The sequence below is a fragment of the Paroedura picta genome, chromosome 9 (genome assembly GCF_049243985.1).
Source record: "Paroedura picta isolate Pp20150507F chromosome 9, Ppicta_v3.0, whole genome shotgun sequence".
Taxonomy (NCBI): domain Eukaryota; kingdom Metazoa; phylum Chordata; class Lepidosauria; order Squamata; family Gekkonidae; genus Paroedura; species Paroedura picta.
In genome coordinates this window covers 34,285,634-34,298,645 of record NC_135377.1, presented here as the reverse complement: position 1 = coordinate 34,298,645, position 13,012 = coordinate 34,285,634, and the positions used below count along the sequence as shown (strand labels likewise).

Genomic DNA, 13,012 nt, shown 5'->3' with positions numbered 1-13,012 from the left:
TACAGTTTATTCAGCTAACCTCCCCCATGTGGAGATCTATCCAGGGAACAGTGAAGACAGAGAAAGGTAGTTGATCTTTGGTTGCCTAAATGCTAGAAGTAGAGCTTCTGAGCTTGTTTGATTCTGTGTCCTGCATTGATTCAGGCGTGCAGTTTTAGCTTTACCTAGGCTTACTGCTTGTTTGCAACTGTTTCTTCTAGACCCATACATTTTCAGAGACCTCAGAAGATACCAGAGCTGAAGAAGGCTGGCCCTCAACTTCCCATTGCTCTGGTATCTAAGAGAGGGAAACAATGGTTTTAGAGAGAAAATTCTTCTAGTTGCTGCATAAAACTGAATTTTATAATACCTAGTTGAATGCAGATCATTATTAGACTTGCATCTATCCAATGTAAACATCTGGGATTTAAACTTGTTTCTTGTTGAGGAGGTAGTGCAGTGATGCTCTCTATGTAGTTATGAATGCTAATCTTCTGACACGAATTATCTGGATGTGTTATTCTGTGATTTCAATTACTGCCAGAGCTTAAGCTGGTTTCTCTCAGGTTCTGGAGCTTGCTTTTGAAGTACATTTCTCTGCCTACTTCCCTAGAAATCCTATTTAAAGGTTTCACTAGGGGGGCTAATAAAGGCAGCCTGGTGAATGCAGAGATAAGTGCTCCTGTTCACAGTTCATTAGATCATAGAACATTTCCTCTAAAACGTTGATTTGATGTTGACTTAGGTTTTATTTGTTGGTGATCCTCACCTTCAGCATATTGGGAGATGTGGATATCATTTCAACGTCACTTATTATCAAAGCTAGTTGAATATTTATTTCCTGCAATCCTTTCTAACACTCATATAAATTAGTGTTCTTTGATATAATACACTCTTCCTTCAGTGGTTAAATCCTAGTGTGCTTGAATAGACTTTAAGATAATACCAGGTTGGGGTCTAAAAAGAAAGGATGAGCAGTAGCTAACTAAGTCATGTTATATGGATAGTATGGACATGCCCTCCTCTATTACAAAAGAATATTTACCAAAGACAATGCAAACAGTCTTCATCTGTGGGGAGGAAGATAGAGGATTAATCTGCTATTGACTAATGTACACAAATATTTGCAAACTTAAATGGACTCCAGGGAATGGTAGAGGACAGGAAGGCCTGGAGGATCATTGTCCATGGGGTCGCGATGGGTCGGACACGACTTCGCACATAACAACAACAACAACACAAATATGAAGGCTTCTGTAAACAGCTCAAGGGACTAGGTTTCTCAGTGTGATGACCTTCTGGCTTGCAACCATGAGAGTTCTGGCGTTTTCCTCCAAACCACCAAAAACATTGCAGCATGTTGTTAAAAATAGTCTCCATATAGTAGTCGGTTTTGGTTGCCTCATTCTTAGTCATATACTGTTAGTAGATAAGGCAATTAACTGATACTGTAATGCAGGGAACCTCTCCCTCCATCTCTTAAGGGATTCAGGCCAAACAAGACATTTCAGAACTGAGTCCAGGAAATCAGGGAAGACCAGAGAGCACATTGATTCAGCACCTCCCATTAAAAGTATTGAATCTGCATCTGCACTTGGTATATATCACTTGAGATTGCAGATGTGAGACCCCATGGCTGAAAATCTCCTGTCTCTGACATTTAATTTTCTGTGCAGATAGAATTTTTGTGTAGGAAAAAGCATTCCTCAGATTTTTCAGCATGTACATTAAATCCTCTTTTCGAAGGTCTTCATGATCTCCATAACATGTTCTGGGCCATCCTGTTGTTATGGACTTCATGCTATGGAAATCCATATGCTGGATTCAGTGTTTTGCACTCAGTTCTTGATAACATGATGACTGAGGTTACTAAGGTCACAGTTTGTCATGGTCAGAGCATTACCTGATAGAAATAACTAGAAATAACTATGCTTTGGTGGTTGTGAGAAAGTGGTGGTTGATCAATGCAGTAGACAGAAGTTAGATTAAGGTTTGTAGCCCTGTTGGTCTGAAGCAGCAGAACAAAATTGGAGTCCAGTGGCATCTTTAAGACCAAGAAAGTTTTACTCAAGGTATGAGCTTTTCTGAGCATGCACACTTCTTCAGATATCTGAAGAAGGTGCCACTGGATTCAAACTTTGTTCATTAGCCAGAAGTGTTAGGCAACCAGGGGCAGCCAAAAGCATTTTGCCACCCAACTACTTCCTTCCTGCTCTCCTGCCTATGCCTCTATAGCCTGCCTTGGAACTGGGTGGCAGAGGTGGAAGTTTTTGGCATGGTCAGCTCCTCCTTTGCAGCCTTTCAGGTTAGGTGGGCATCAGTCATATAACTGATCATATAATTCAGTTGAAAGTTGGTAGGGCTATTGGATTTGGATCTTAAATGATTCTGCTCTTTAAAAATAATCAGAATGCATCCATTGGGTTGTATAATGGACCAGTAATCCTTGATCATCAATATTGTTTTATTGTCTAGACAAAACCTCTGGGAAAGGTCATCTGGAATTTTGTAATGGATGTCATAAACATCCAAATCAAACCCAAATGTGTTGCATTAACCTATTCAATATTGGCTGTCTCAGCTCTAATCCAGCACATGAAACTTGTAGTTAAATAATTATGGTTCAACAAACAGAAACTCAATTCACACACATTGGAGGCAATGCCAGTTATCTGGAGGTGATAATATTACAGGGAGTCCTGTGATAGTGAATAGTGGTTTCCTGAGTGATTAGGCTAGGGACACAAGGATGCTCCTTGACTTCCCTTTACAACCCTGCTGATTGGTCATGGCAGCAGCTGTAATGGTCTCTTTTATTAATGTCATCTGATATATGGGCTATGCTGAGTCATTTTTAGTACAGCCCACAAACCATATAGAAGGGTTATTTAATTATTTACATGAAATGTCTATCTATCTATTATCATAACACCTTGTATATCTTATAGTAATTTCTATATAAGACATTTTTGCCCATATTTTAATTGCAGTGAAGCAAGGACCAAGAATCAGTCTTGTGTGGGCTGGGATGCAATTTCACATCTTGAAGCATTCTAGTTTTTCAGCTGCTGTTAACTTCCAGTTAATGACTGTAGCAAAGCATCATAAGCCTATGAAGGAAGAAATGTCTTTCATGTTTTGTCCTTTTAACTGCTAAGAAGCAGGTATGTGCCTGCCACCCTGGGGAAAGCTTATTAAGTTAATTGGGTCAACATGACAACCCCCAGAATGCCTCCCATATTAAAAATCACTGTCTCTGTTAAAGAGCTTGGGGCAATGTTGGGCCGAATCAACTAGACCATGAAAGACAACTTGTAGCCTGATTAGACTCTAACTTCATTCTAAGTTTCTAGGTTAGTAGATTTGCAGGCCAAAATTAAATTATAGGTTCAGGGAATTTTGTGACCCAGCCTTAAAAAAACAAACAGGGGAGTTCAATGAAACTCAAAGACAAAAGAAAAATCTTAAGTGTTTAGATAAACACAGAAATTGAAAAAAAAATGTCTCTTTTTGCAGTGGTCATTATTTTTGTCTTTTTAGTGTTTAAGAAAAGGCCAAACTTCTTGCTTACTTCATAGATCTTTGTAATCAACTTAGTTTCTGACAGGAGGGTAGTGTCATCAGCTTACCGAAGATTATTTATATTCCTTCCTCCAGTCTTCAGTGTTTGATTATTTGAGTTCAGTCTCTCTCATGATGATCTCAGTATACAAGTTAAACAGGAGGCAGAAAGAATACAACCTTGGTGCACTCCTTTCTCTATTTTGAACCAGTCAGTGTCATCAAATGGTGTGCATACAGTAGCTTCTTGGTTTGCGTAGAGTGACTGCATCAGTTTGATCAAATGCATTGGGACCCTCCAAATTTTGCAGGGCTTCCCACAATTTGCTGTGTTCACCCTGCTCCTTCTGTCTCCATTTTTTTACTCTTGATATAATGTTATGTGCCCACATGCTTCTTTAACTTTTGTCCCTTAGAAGAAGAGCTGGATTTTTCTGCCCTGCTGTTTACTACTAAAAGGAGTCTCAAAGTGGTTTACAAACACCTTTTCCCTTCATCTCCACACAATAGACAACCTGTGAGGGATGTGGGGCTATGAGCGGTCTGAGAGAACTGAGAATGGGCCGCAATGACCCAGCAGTCCTCAGGTGTCTCAAAGCAGTTTCCAATTGCCTTCCCTTTCTCTCACCATAACAGACACCCTGTGAGCGAGGTGGAGCTGAGAGAGCTCTGTGACAACTGGGAATTGCTCACAGTCCCCTAGCAGGCCTCAGGAGTCTCAAAGCAGTTTAAAATTGCCTTCCTTTCCTCTCCCCATAGCAGACTCCCCATGAGGGCGGTGGGGTAGCAAGAGCTCTGAGAGAACTGGGAGTAGGCTGCAGTCACCCAGCAGGCTTCAGGTGTCTCTAGGGAGCTTAAAATTGCTTCCCTTCTTCTTCCCATAACAGACACCCAATGAGAGAAGTGGGGCTGAGAGCTCTGAGAGAACTGAGAATGGTCCACAGTCACACAGCAGGCCTCAGGTGTCTCTAAGCAGTTTAAAATCGCCTTCCCTTCCTCTCCCCATAATAGGCAACCCGTGGGGGAGGCTGCTAGGGAGGGCGGCATGCGTAGGGGCCAGCCCAATCAGGGTTGGCTTATATTCAAGCTCGGACACCCTGGACACGCTCTCCCACAGGGGCGTTTCACAAATATAGAGAGGAACCATGAATAAGGATAGTGTTAGGAAACTCATAGTGTGAGAAGTTGCCATAAAATGACATGACCTTAGTTGTGGAACAAGGCTTAGAGAGGACTGTACAAACTGTGATTCATACTGAAGTTGTTTCTATCCATTCCACATTGTTCTGTAGGTTGCACCAAAATACTGAATTGTTTAAGTGATATATTCTTGAAAATGCCTTTACTGTCATTCCAACCCTATGGTTTAATTAAATCTCGCACTAGCTTATCGTGTATACAATTTGGGTTTTTTTTGTTTGTCTTTTTTTAAGAGAATAAAAGAGTCTTGAAAAGCACAACTGGTTTGAATATTTCCTGTGTTTGGGGACTAATACTTTGTTTTTCCATTCTTGTTTTCCCACAGTTGGTTGGTTTTGTTTATGCCTGTTACGTGATCAGTGTCTTCATGGAGGAAGAGGACAGCTGTAAGTACTGATACACACCTACCCATCTCTGGAGCCACAATCCTAGGGTGAGATTTAGTATTACACTCCTAGCCAATTGTATGAAACTAAAGGGGGGATTTTTCAACAGTTGCAATCAGTCTCTGTGAACAATAATCACAGACACTTAGAATGGCCCACATTATCAATGTTCTCTTTAAATTGTCATTGATATTAGGCATACCAGTTTGATTGACAGTGGAACAGCCTTATTTTTCAGTGTGAAAATCCTTTTCTGCACTGTAATTTAATTGTGGAATAGGGAAATACATAGCACACACCTTATTTTCTCCTTTTGTCTACACTTTTAAAGCATTGTGTGGGATCCTACCAGCTTTTCTACTCAAATCTCACCTAATTCCCCTCCTTGCTGCTTCTTCCTTCCTGCATGACTTTTGTCGATTTGGGCTTTATCACCAACAGAGTAACTTTTTCAATGGTCAAAATAGGACCTGCTCCTTCTCCTTGGTAGGATTCAACTATTTCTGAAAAGGTGAAAAATAGGACAGAGAATCCCAAAGCATTCAGAGCAGTTCTAATATCCAGTATTCATCATGACTGGATCACTGATCAATTATTTTTGCAGTAATATTCTGACATTATTAATGCCAATACAGTGCGATCCTAAACAAGGTTCCAGTTTTCTAAATCTACTGGCTTCAGTGGATTTAGTAGGGTATAACACTGTTTAAGAGTGCACTATTATTCTAATTACTTTACAGGTCAGCCCAGTTCTTGGAAAAGGATAATATGATGACCTGTCTGTATTTTGACTGTCATCTGGAGTGATGTTTCTAACCAAGTATAAAATAGGCACAGCATAGTCTGCTTTGAAAACTGCCAGAACTACACAATGTTAATTTAGTGCAGTGTATACCTAGACTTATTGACCCTTAAGACTCTCCTTAATGAAATATTCCTATATTGTTCAGCTCACAAAAGTACTTGGAATGAGACCTGTCAGAGCAGCTTTAAAATTAATAACAGCTACCTCTTTCGTTGCTTGGCAAGGCTTAAGTGGATACAGGCAAGACTCGAGTGTGGAGCATATCCAAAAGGGAAATGTATGGAGGCATGTTCTTTACATTCGTTGTAATTCTCATTTTCTTCTCACATTGTAATTTACTTGCTGCCATGTTTCTTTATTAATTTTAAAGACTACACAAATATGAATCACTCTCATACAAAAAAGGCCATTGTTACCGAGTCAGAGCATATGTTCGGTACTTATGCAGTCCCAAGTTCATTGTTCATCCTTGGTGATTAATGAATCTCAGGTTTCAAGGTTCTAAAAGTTTTCAAATCCTGAATAATTTAATGACAGAAGTTTACTGAACTCTGATCTAACTCAGACTGTTCTTTATAAGAAAACAGTTCCTTAGTTACATCCTATTTCAAATCTTACCTTGCATATTGTACGTAGCTTAATCAATTTCTGTTCTCCATCACTGTATGGCTAAGCACCTTCATTAAACAAATAATTAATGCTCATCAAGCAATGATATTGCTACCATCTCTACCAATTCCTGTGTGGTAATTGTTTTTTCCTTTGGTTGGCTGAAATGCAGGCATATAGGATGATTGTTGCCACTCAGTTGCCCTCCCTGGTTGAGATATCATAGCCAAAGATCTTCTGAGTCTGTCTGCCAGTGACATCCGTGGCCCGACTATTCAGCTACAGATTTTCTAGAAGCTGAATAATCTACTGGGGTTCCTCTGCTAGCCATAAGTTCTCATAATGCCACCAGGCTTGTGCAGCTTATTTAGCAGGGGTATCAACTGCTGAATCCGTCTATGATCCAGCTCCATAAAGCTGATTTCTATAGGGACTTTTTGCAATTATACTACAAGGGCACTCACTTTTGGGAGATGCTAAGGCTTTGCAATAGCAGCACAAACAGGCAGCTCTGCAGAATTACTTTATGAAAGCACCATCCAAAGGAGGTTGGATGGAGGACAAATACAGAGCTAGAAAGAGGCTTTTTCTTTCCTTTGCCAGGTGTATTATCTCAAATGTGCATTTGTGTGTGGGGGGGGGGGGAGATGACCATGTACAAACAAAGACCCATGCACTATGAAGCTGCATTCTGTTTCCTGACATTATATATTCTCAGAAAGCCAGGTCCACATTCTGACACTGACTCTTTACCATCTTCCAAATGTGGAAGTGATTCAGGAGAATGCAGTGGTATAAAAATTATTGTAGCTCAAAATAAGTATAAAAAGACATATTAAATAAATACTTGAGAAATAACTTAATCATACATGTCCTCTCTGATTCTATTATGCATACATGTGTCATCAAGTCACAACCAATCCCAGCAAGAGACGTTTAAGGCAAGCGAGAGCCAGAGGTGGTTTGCCACTGCCTTTCTCTGCAGAGTCTTCCTTGGTCTTTAATTCAAGTATTGACCCTGCTTAGCTTCCAAGATCTGACAAGATCAGGCTATTCTATACTATTCCACATCCTAAATATTAATGGCCAAGTCTATTTTAATTAATTACTTCTTTTCATTTTTTATTCCTTCATTTATAGCTGTGCAATGAGATACAAAAAGAGAAATCTACATTCATATTAGCTGTTCTCTACTACCTTTTCCTCAAATGCCAATTTAGAAACATATCTTGCAGAAATTACACTTTAAAGCAGTGGTCCCCAACCTTTTTATCACCAGGGACCACTCAACGCTTGACAATTTTACCGAGGCCCGGTGGGGGAGGGGTAGTTTTCTACTCTCAACCACTGCCCTAACGCGCTCTGATCGCTATGGTAATGTTTAAACATCCCTTCAAAATAAGATACAGACATGCCACAACAATGAACATAAGGAACATTTTATTTTCATGGAAATTTTAACTCATGACAATGACAAATCAATGGGAACCCTGAGCTTGTTTCTCTGCAACGAGATAGTCCCATCTGGGAGTGATGGGAGACAATGACACCCGAAGTGTGTTGTAAAGGGCCAGGGGGGATGAAGTAAAGGGCCGGGGGGGGCATCCTTCGCGGCCCACCTCCAATTAGTCGAGGACCATATGTGGTCCGCGGCCCACAGGTTGGGGATCGCTACTTTAAAGGACCTGGAATCAAGAAAAAATTCAATGCAAGTTCTGTTATTCTGCCAAATGAAACAGTACATTACTTACATAGGTTCAGCTGGTAATTATAGATAGCCACAATACAGGAGCACATAATGGATTTGTTTTAATAAATATCCTAGTACCATGCCAATACCATATCTCCAGTATGGCACATGTGTTCCCTTGGCTTCCTGCTTCTGATATACCAAATAAGCTATTCACTTTGAAGTGTTTGGATGTGGACATTTCTAGACATTACTGGTTGTCTTGACAATGAGTTAAATTAAATCTGAAATACCGAAGCTTTTCCTTTCCTCAACTGGATATGAGCATGAAATGTTTCAATTGTCATAAACGTGAGCTGGAGCTCAGACCCCAAAGGAAAAAAAATGGTTAAAAATAAGTTCATTTAGAAAAAGTGCACGTTGTACCATGCTGTAACTATGGCCATGTTTTGGTTAAAAAAAAAAATGGTTAAAAATAAGTTCATTTAGAAAAAGTGCACGTTGTACCATGCTGTAACTATGGCCATGTTTTAAATCTGCAGCCTCATTTTAAATCTGCGGTATCTATGTTTTGCTCTGGAGTTAGCTGCGTTCATTTCAAAATTAGCTTAACCGCCATCTCTGGAGGTGCCATAGATGTGGGTTTGTGTCTCTGGTGAGTGTTCTGTCACTGTAGGTAAGAAGTCATCTTAAGTTTGGGGAGAAGGAACTGCCAGTTGTTACCTGTTGGGTTGCCAACCTCCATTTGGTGGCTGGAGATCTTCTAGGATTACAGCTGATCTTTAGGCAACAGATCAATTCCCCTGGAGAAAATGGCCACTTTGGAAGGTGGATGCTATGGCATTATTCCTCATCAAAGTCTCTCCAGTACTTAAACCCAGTCCTCCTCAGGACCCACCTCCAAAATTTCCAGGAACTTCCCAACCTGATGCTAACAACCCTACTTCTAGGCTCTAGGTGTATAGACTTCAGGAGGTTATCAACAGAATGCCACTGGTTGTCACCTACAGTTCACAACTTAAACCACTTAAGTGCCTAATAGGTGGTCAACTGCGGCTCCGGGATAAGCATATTTCTCTTTCTCTTGAGTTCAGACTTTTTCTCACTTACAGAGATCTTACAGACACTCATCTAATTTGGCCTTGACTTTTCTGTAGTCTTGGACATTGTTGTTTTCCCTGTTGTAGTTTTTAATTGCACAAATATCTTAAGCATTACTTTTTCTTCAGTTTCTGTTGTCAGTGATCAATTTTATGGGTTGGGTCCATTCCACTAGCAAAAACACTTAGTGCTAATGTTGCTTTTAATAGATCATGCTTGGCAGAGATGTAATTGGATATTTTGAGACTGCATATGGAATGGGATAGGTTAGAGAGTTAATTAAGCAGGCCCTACACCTGATGAGCACTGACCATAAATTAGTTTATGCTTTTTTTTATACTGGTGCATTAATTTGGAATTCAGTTCAGATATATTTTCTCACTGATGCTTTACAGGCCTGCTTTGTTTAAGAGAGACTCACAAGTGAATTATGTTCTCATGCTGGGCACATTAGTAGGCAATACTTGTTTTTTCTCTTAGGCCTTTTGCTGTTTAGGACGCTTTAAAATAGAAAAAACCCTCGTTTTGAAGGGAAAGAAATGTGTATTCTCAGAGAACTGGCCTGGTAGCTTGCTGTGTATATATTGTTAAAGGCTACATGTTATTTGTACTTTCATCAGAACCACCAAGGGCTATGCTTATCAGATATGATTGTTAGATGTGTTTTTGTTCTTGTGCCTTTGGATTTTTAGAGCTGATGGCTTTTGGAAGCTGCCTGTAAAATATTAGCTGAAATATTATGTAATTGAGAAAAATATTACATTTTATTGAGAATGTATACAATTTCTGCTGGAAAGTATCAACCTCTCTCTCTAAATGGTGCTGTCACTATTTAAAAGGGAGATATCACATGATCAAAATTATAAAATACTTGAAATGGTTTAGATACATGTGTTCTGTGTAAAAACCTAATCTACAAATGCATTTTCAGAAAAGTTGTTTAGATATTGAAGGGAAGGAGGCAAAGTATACTGGGCGTGGAGCAGGGATGACTTCTGGAAAATAACCAAGAAAAGAATTTCCTTGTGATCAATGAAATGGATTTGTCTGCAGCTCAGAAGAGGAAATAATCTGGGCTGCAATCATGTTACGGTAAATCCAGGATGCACAAAGTTGTTTGGGTGTACAAACTACAAACTGCAGTGTACAAACTGTGTACAAGACAAATTAAAAACAGTCTACTAAGCATCACAGATGCCTTCAGTGATTGAAACTTGGGGTAAATATGAGTTGTTGTTGCAGTTCCAGATTCTTCCTCTGGGGTGAGGTTACATGTTACAAAGTCTTCATGTCAACCATTTTGCAATTGAAAGTTTGTGTTTCCTGAATGCAAACCAGTCCTTTACTTCTTGCAACCATGACATGTGAGAAGAGGCTTCAGCCCCCCCTTCCCTTTCCCCTAGACACATGTTCGTTTTATCAAGAGTGAAATGCTATACCTAATGATATCAGGACTCTGTGGGACCTTAATCAGATCCTCAGGGCCTATAAGACAGAGCCCTATGGTTGAGGTCTAGAAATATCATCAGAGTATGCTGGCCTCCCTGCCCATTAGTCAGACTCTCCAGGGACTTTAGATGCCCACCCCCAGTTCAATTTAGTTAAATTAGTATAACTCCCTGTGATAAGGTGACCAGATTTTAATACAGTTAAAGAGGAACACAACTAACCAGGGGGGTTGCCAACCTCCAGGCACGGCCTGGAGTTCTGAATCACCACTCTGCTCTCCTGCCCACTCCTCCTCCATGGCGCATCGAGGGGCAGACAGAGCGAGAGGAAGGAGTCGCAGCACAGGCAATGCGGTGACGTCAGGTGATGCGAAGGGTTGTGCCCCACCCCGCCGGCGGCACTGCATCTGCGCCACATGTGTCCAGGTGACAGATCAGGCCGGACGCGTCCCTTTGTTGGTTCAGTGGTGCCCGTGAGGGGAGAAAATGTTATTCTTGCCAATTAAAAAGTCCTCTGGTTCTTGCAGTCTCCATAATGTATAGGAAACTGCCAGAAAGACACAGACTATGCTATGCCAGCCAGTTCTTTTCCAGAATCTCCATCCCAAGACAGGTATTTCAGCTAGCTGGTGTCAGCAAAGGGGCAAATAAAAAGAGGCAGTCGATGGTAACCGTTGCTTGAGCCTATATCCTTGTAGTACCAATTCGTTCCAGTATTCCTCCTGCATTTACAAGCAGCTTAGATAGCTTTCAGCCATTGTGAATCCTGCAGAGCCACAAAGCAGTTACACTTGGAAAATCAATCACATCTTGCAGCCAACAGCAGTCAAAATAACTAGTTTCTTCAGCAACCAACAGTGATCTGCAGGTTGAGGGAAAACTGCTCTTTTCATCTCCACAAGAATTAATGGCGGGAGTCCATGCAGGTAAGTATCAGTGCTGCAAAACTATTTCCTTAATGCATCAATTGCCTGAACATATAGGATATAAAAATCATGTTCCCATATAATTATATTTCCAGCTTTCTAAATTACACTTTATTTCAGTCATCTTGGGACTCTATAATAGGTATCACCCATTTTTCTCAACAAAGTTTAAGATAAATCAGTCTTCCCATTGCCACCTCTGCAGTAAATGGCATTGTTTTCGTAAGTGTTTATAAGCTGATATTGTGCACATAGTAATCCTTTAAATACTATAAAAGCTAGCTTTTAAAAAGTGTATTTAATGGTTATAATATGCAGTTTAGCTGTTTAAATGTTTCCTGTAGGGCAGCCCAGTTGTATCTGAAGAACGCAGCAAAATGCATCTTTCATTATATGGAGAATGTGAGATTTTAGTAGAAACCTCACCAATTCTCAAGACTTATTCACTCAAGTGTTCAAGCCAGTAACATATTTTTGTTTTCATCTCTCCATTCTGATCAGTCATATGTCCACCATACACCATGCACTGAGAAACAGTCAGAAGCATTAAGTGGCTACATCTGAACATCTGAAAGGCACCCATATTAGAGGATCTCATGGGATTTTCAAGACTAATGGATTATCATTACATAAACTTTTGAGCACAGGTTGGAGCCCATATTGTCAGATATACAGAGTATTAATGGGCTTCATTAAATTTGTGACAGTTCTGTGCAAAACTGCAATGTGTAGAAGAGAAGATTGGAGCCTCAGGTAAGATCTGGACAACAGAGGGAGGGCTTCTGTAGTTCTGGCCCTGCTGGTGGACCTCTTGATGATCCCTGGGATTTGGTGACACAGGGGGCTGGACTTATCCATCATGGCCTCTCTCATGTTATTATGGTTAGCTGGCAGCCCATCTGATTAATATTCCCGATCAGGAGTGGGGGTGGCTTTTGTAGGGCTGCACTGCAGGGAGATGAGGAGTCAGATGTTGGGCTGGGCTCAAGGCTTCTGGCTGAAGGAGGATGCTTTATTCTGCCCACAGAAGTCCTTGCACAGGCTTCAGCCACAGCCTCTCAGATCCACCTCAGGCACCTTTTCCCTGGAGAAAAGCAAACCACCATCACAGGGGGCAGGTATTGTTCTGTTCATGAACAAAAGGAGATCAGTTTGTATTTCTTTGAGATCACCAGGCCCCCCTGGAGGTTGGCATCACTAACAATGTGTGAAAATAAAATGTAGGTAAGGGTGGGTCTAATAGTTATGTCGATTCTGGTGACACAGAAAGAGGCCTGGTAACACCACTTCCAGTGATGTGGGAGTGG

General features: G+C 40.6%; 1 protein-coding gene across 3 annotated transcripts in view; it reads left to right on the top strand.

The window, feature by feature from the left end:
- The window catches only part of NKAIN3 (sodium/potassium transporting ATPase interacting 3), a 223,112-nt gene that overhangs the window by 198,859 nt on the left and 11,241 nt on the right, over window positions 1–13,012 (top strand). For 2 of the 3 annotated variants that reach the window (XM_077352311.1, XM_077352309.1), the window contains one exon: window positions 5,066–5,126. In XM_077352311.1, coding sequence (XP_077208426.1) covers window positions 5,066–5,126 — 61 coding nt within the window. Of the gene's footprint in view, window positions 1–5,065; window positions 5,174–13,012 lie in introns of all 3 variants that reach the window. The other variant, XM_077352310.1, reaches the window with a different exon arrangement.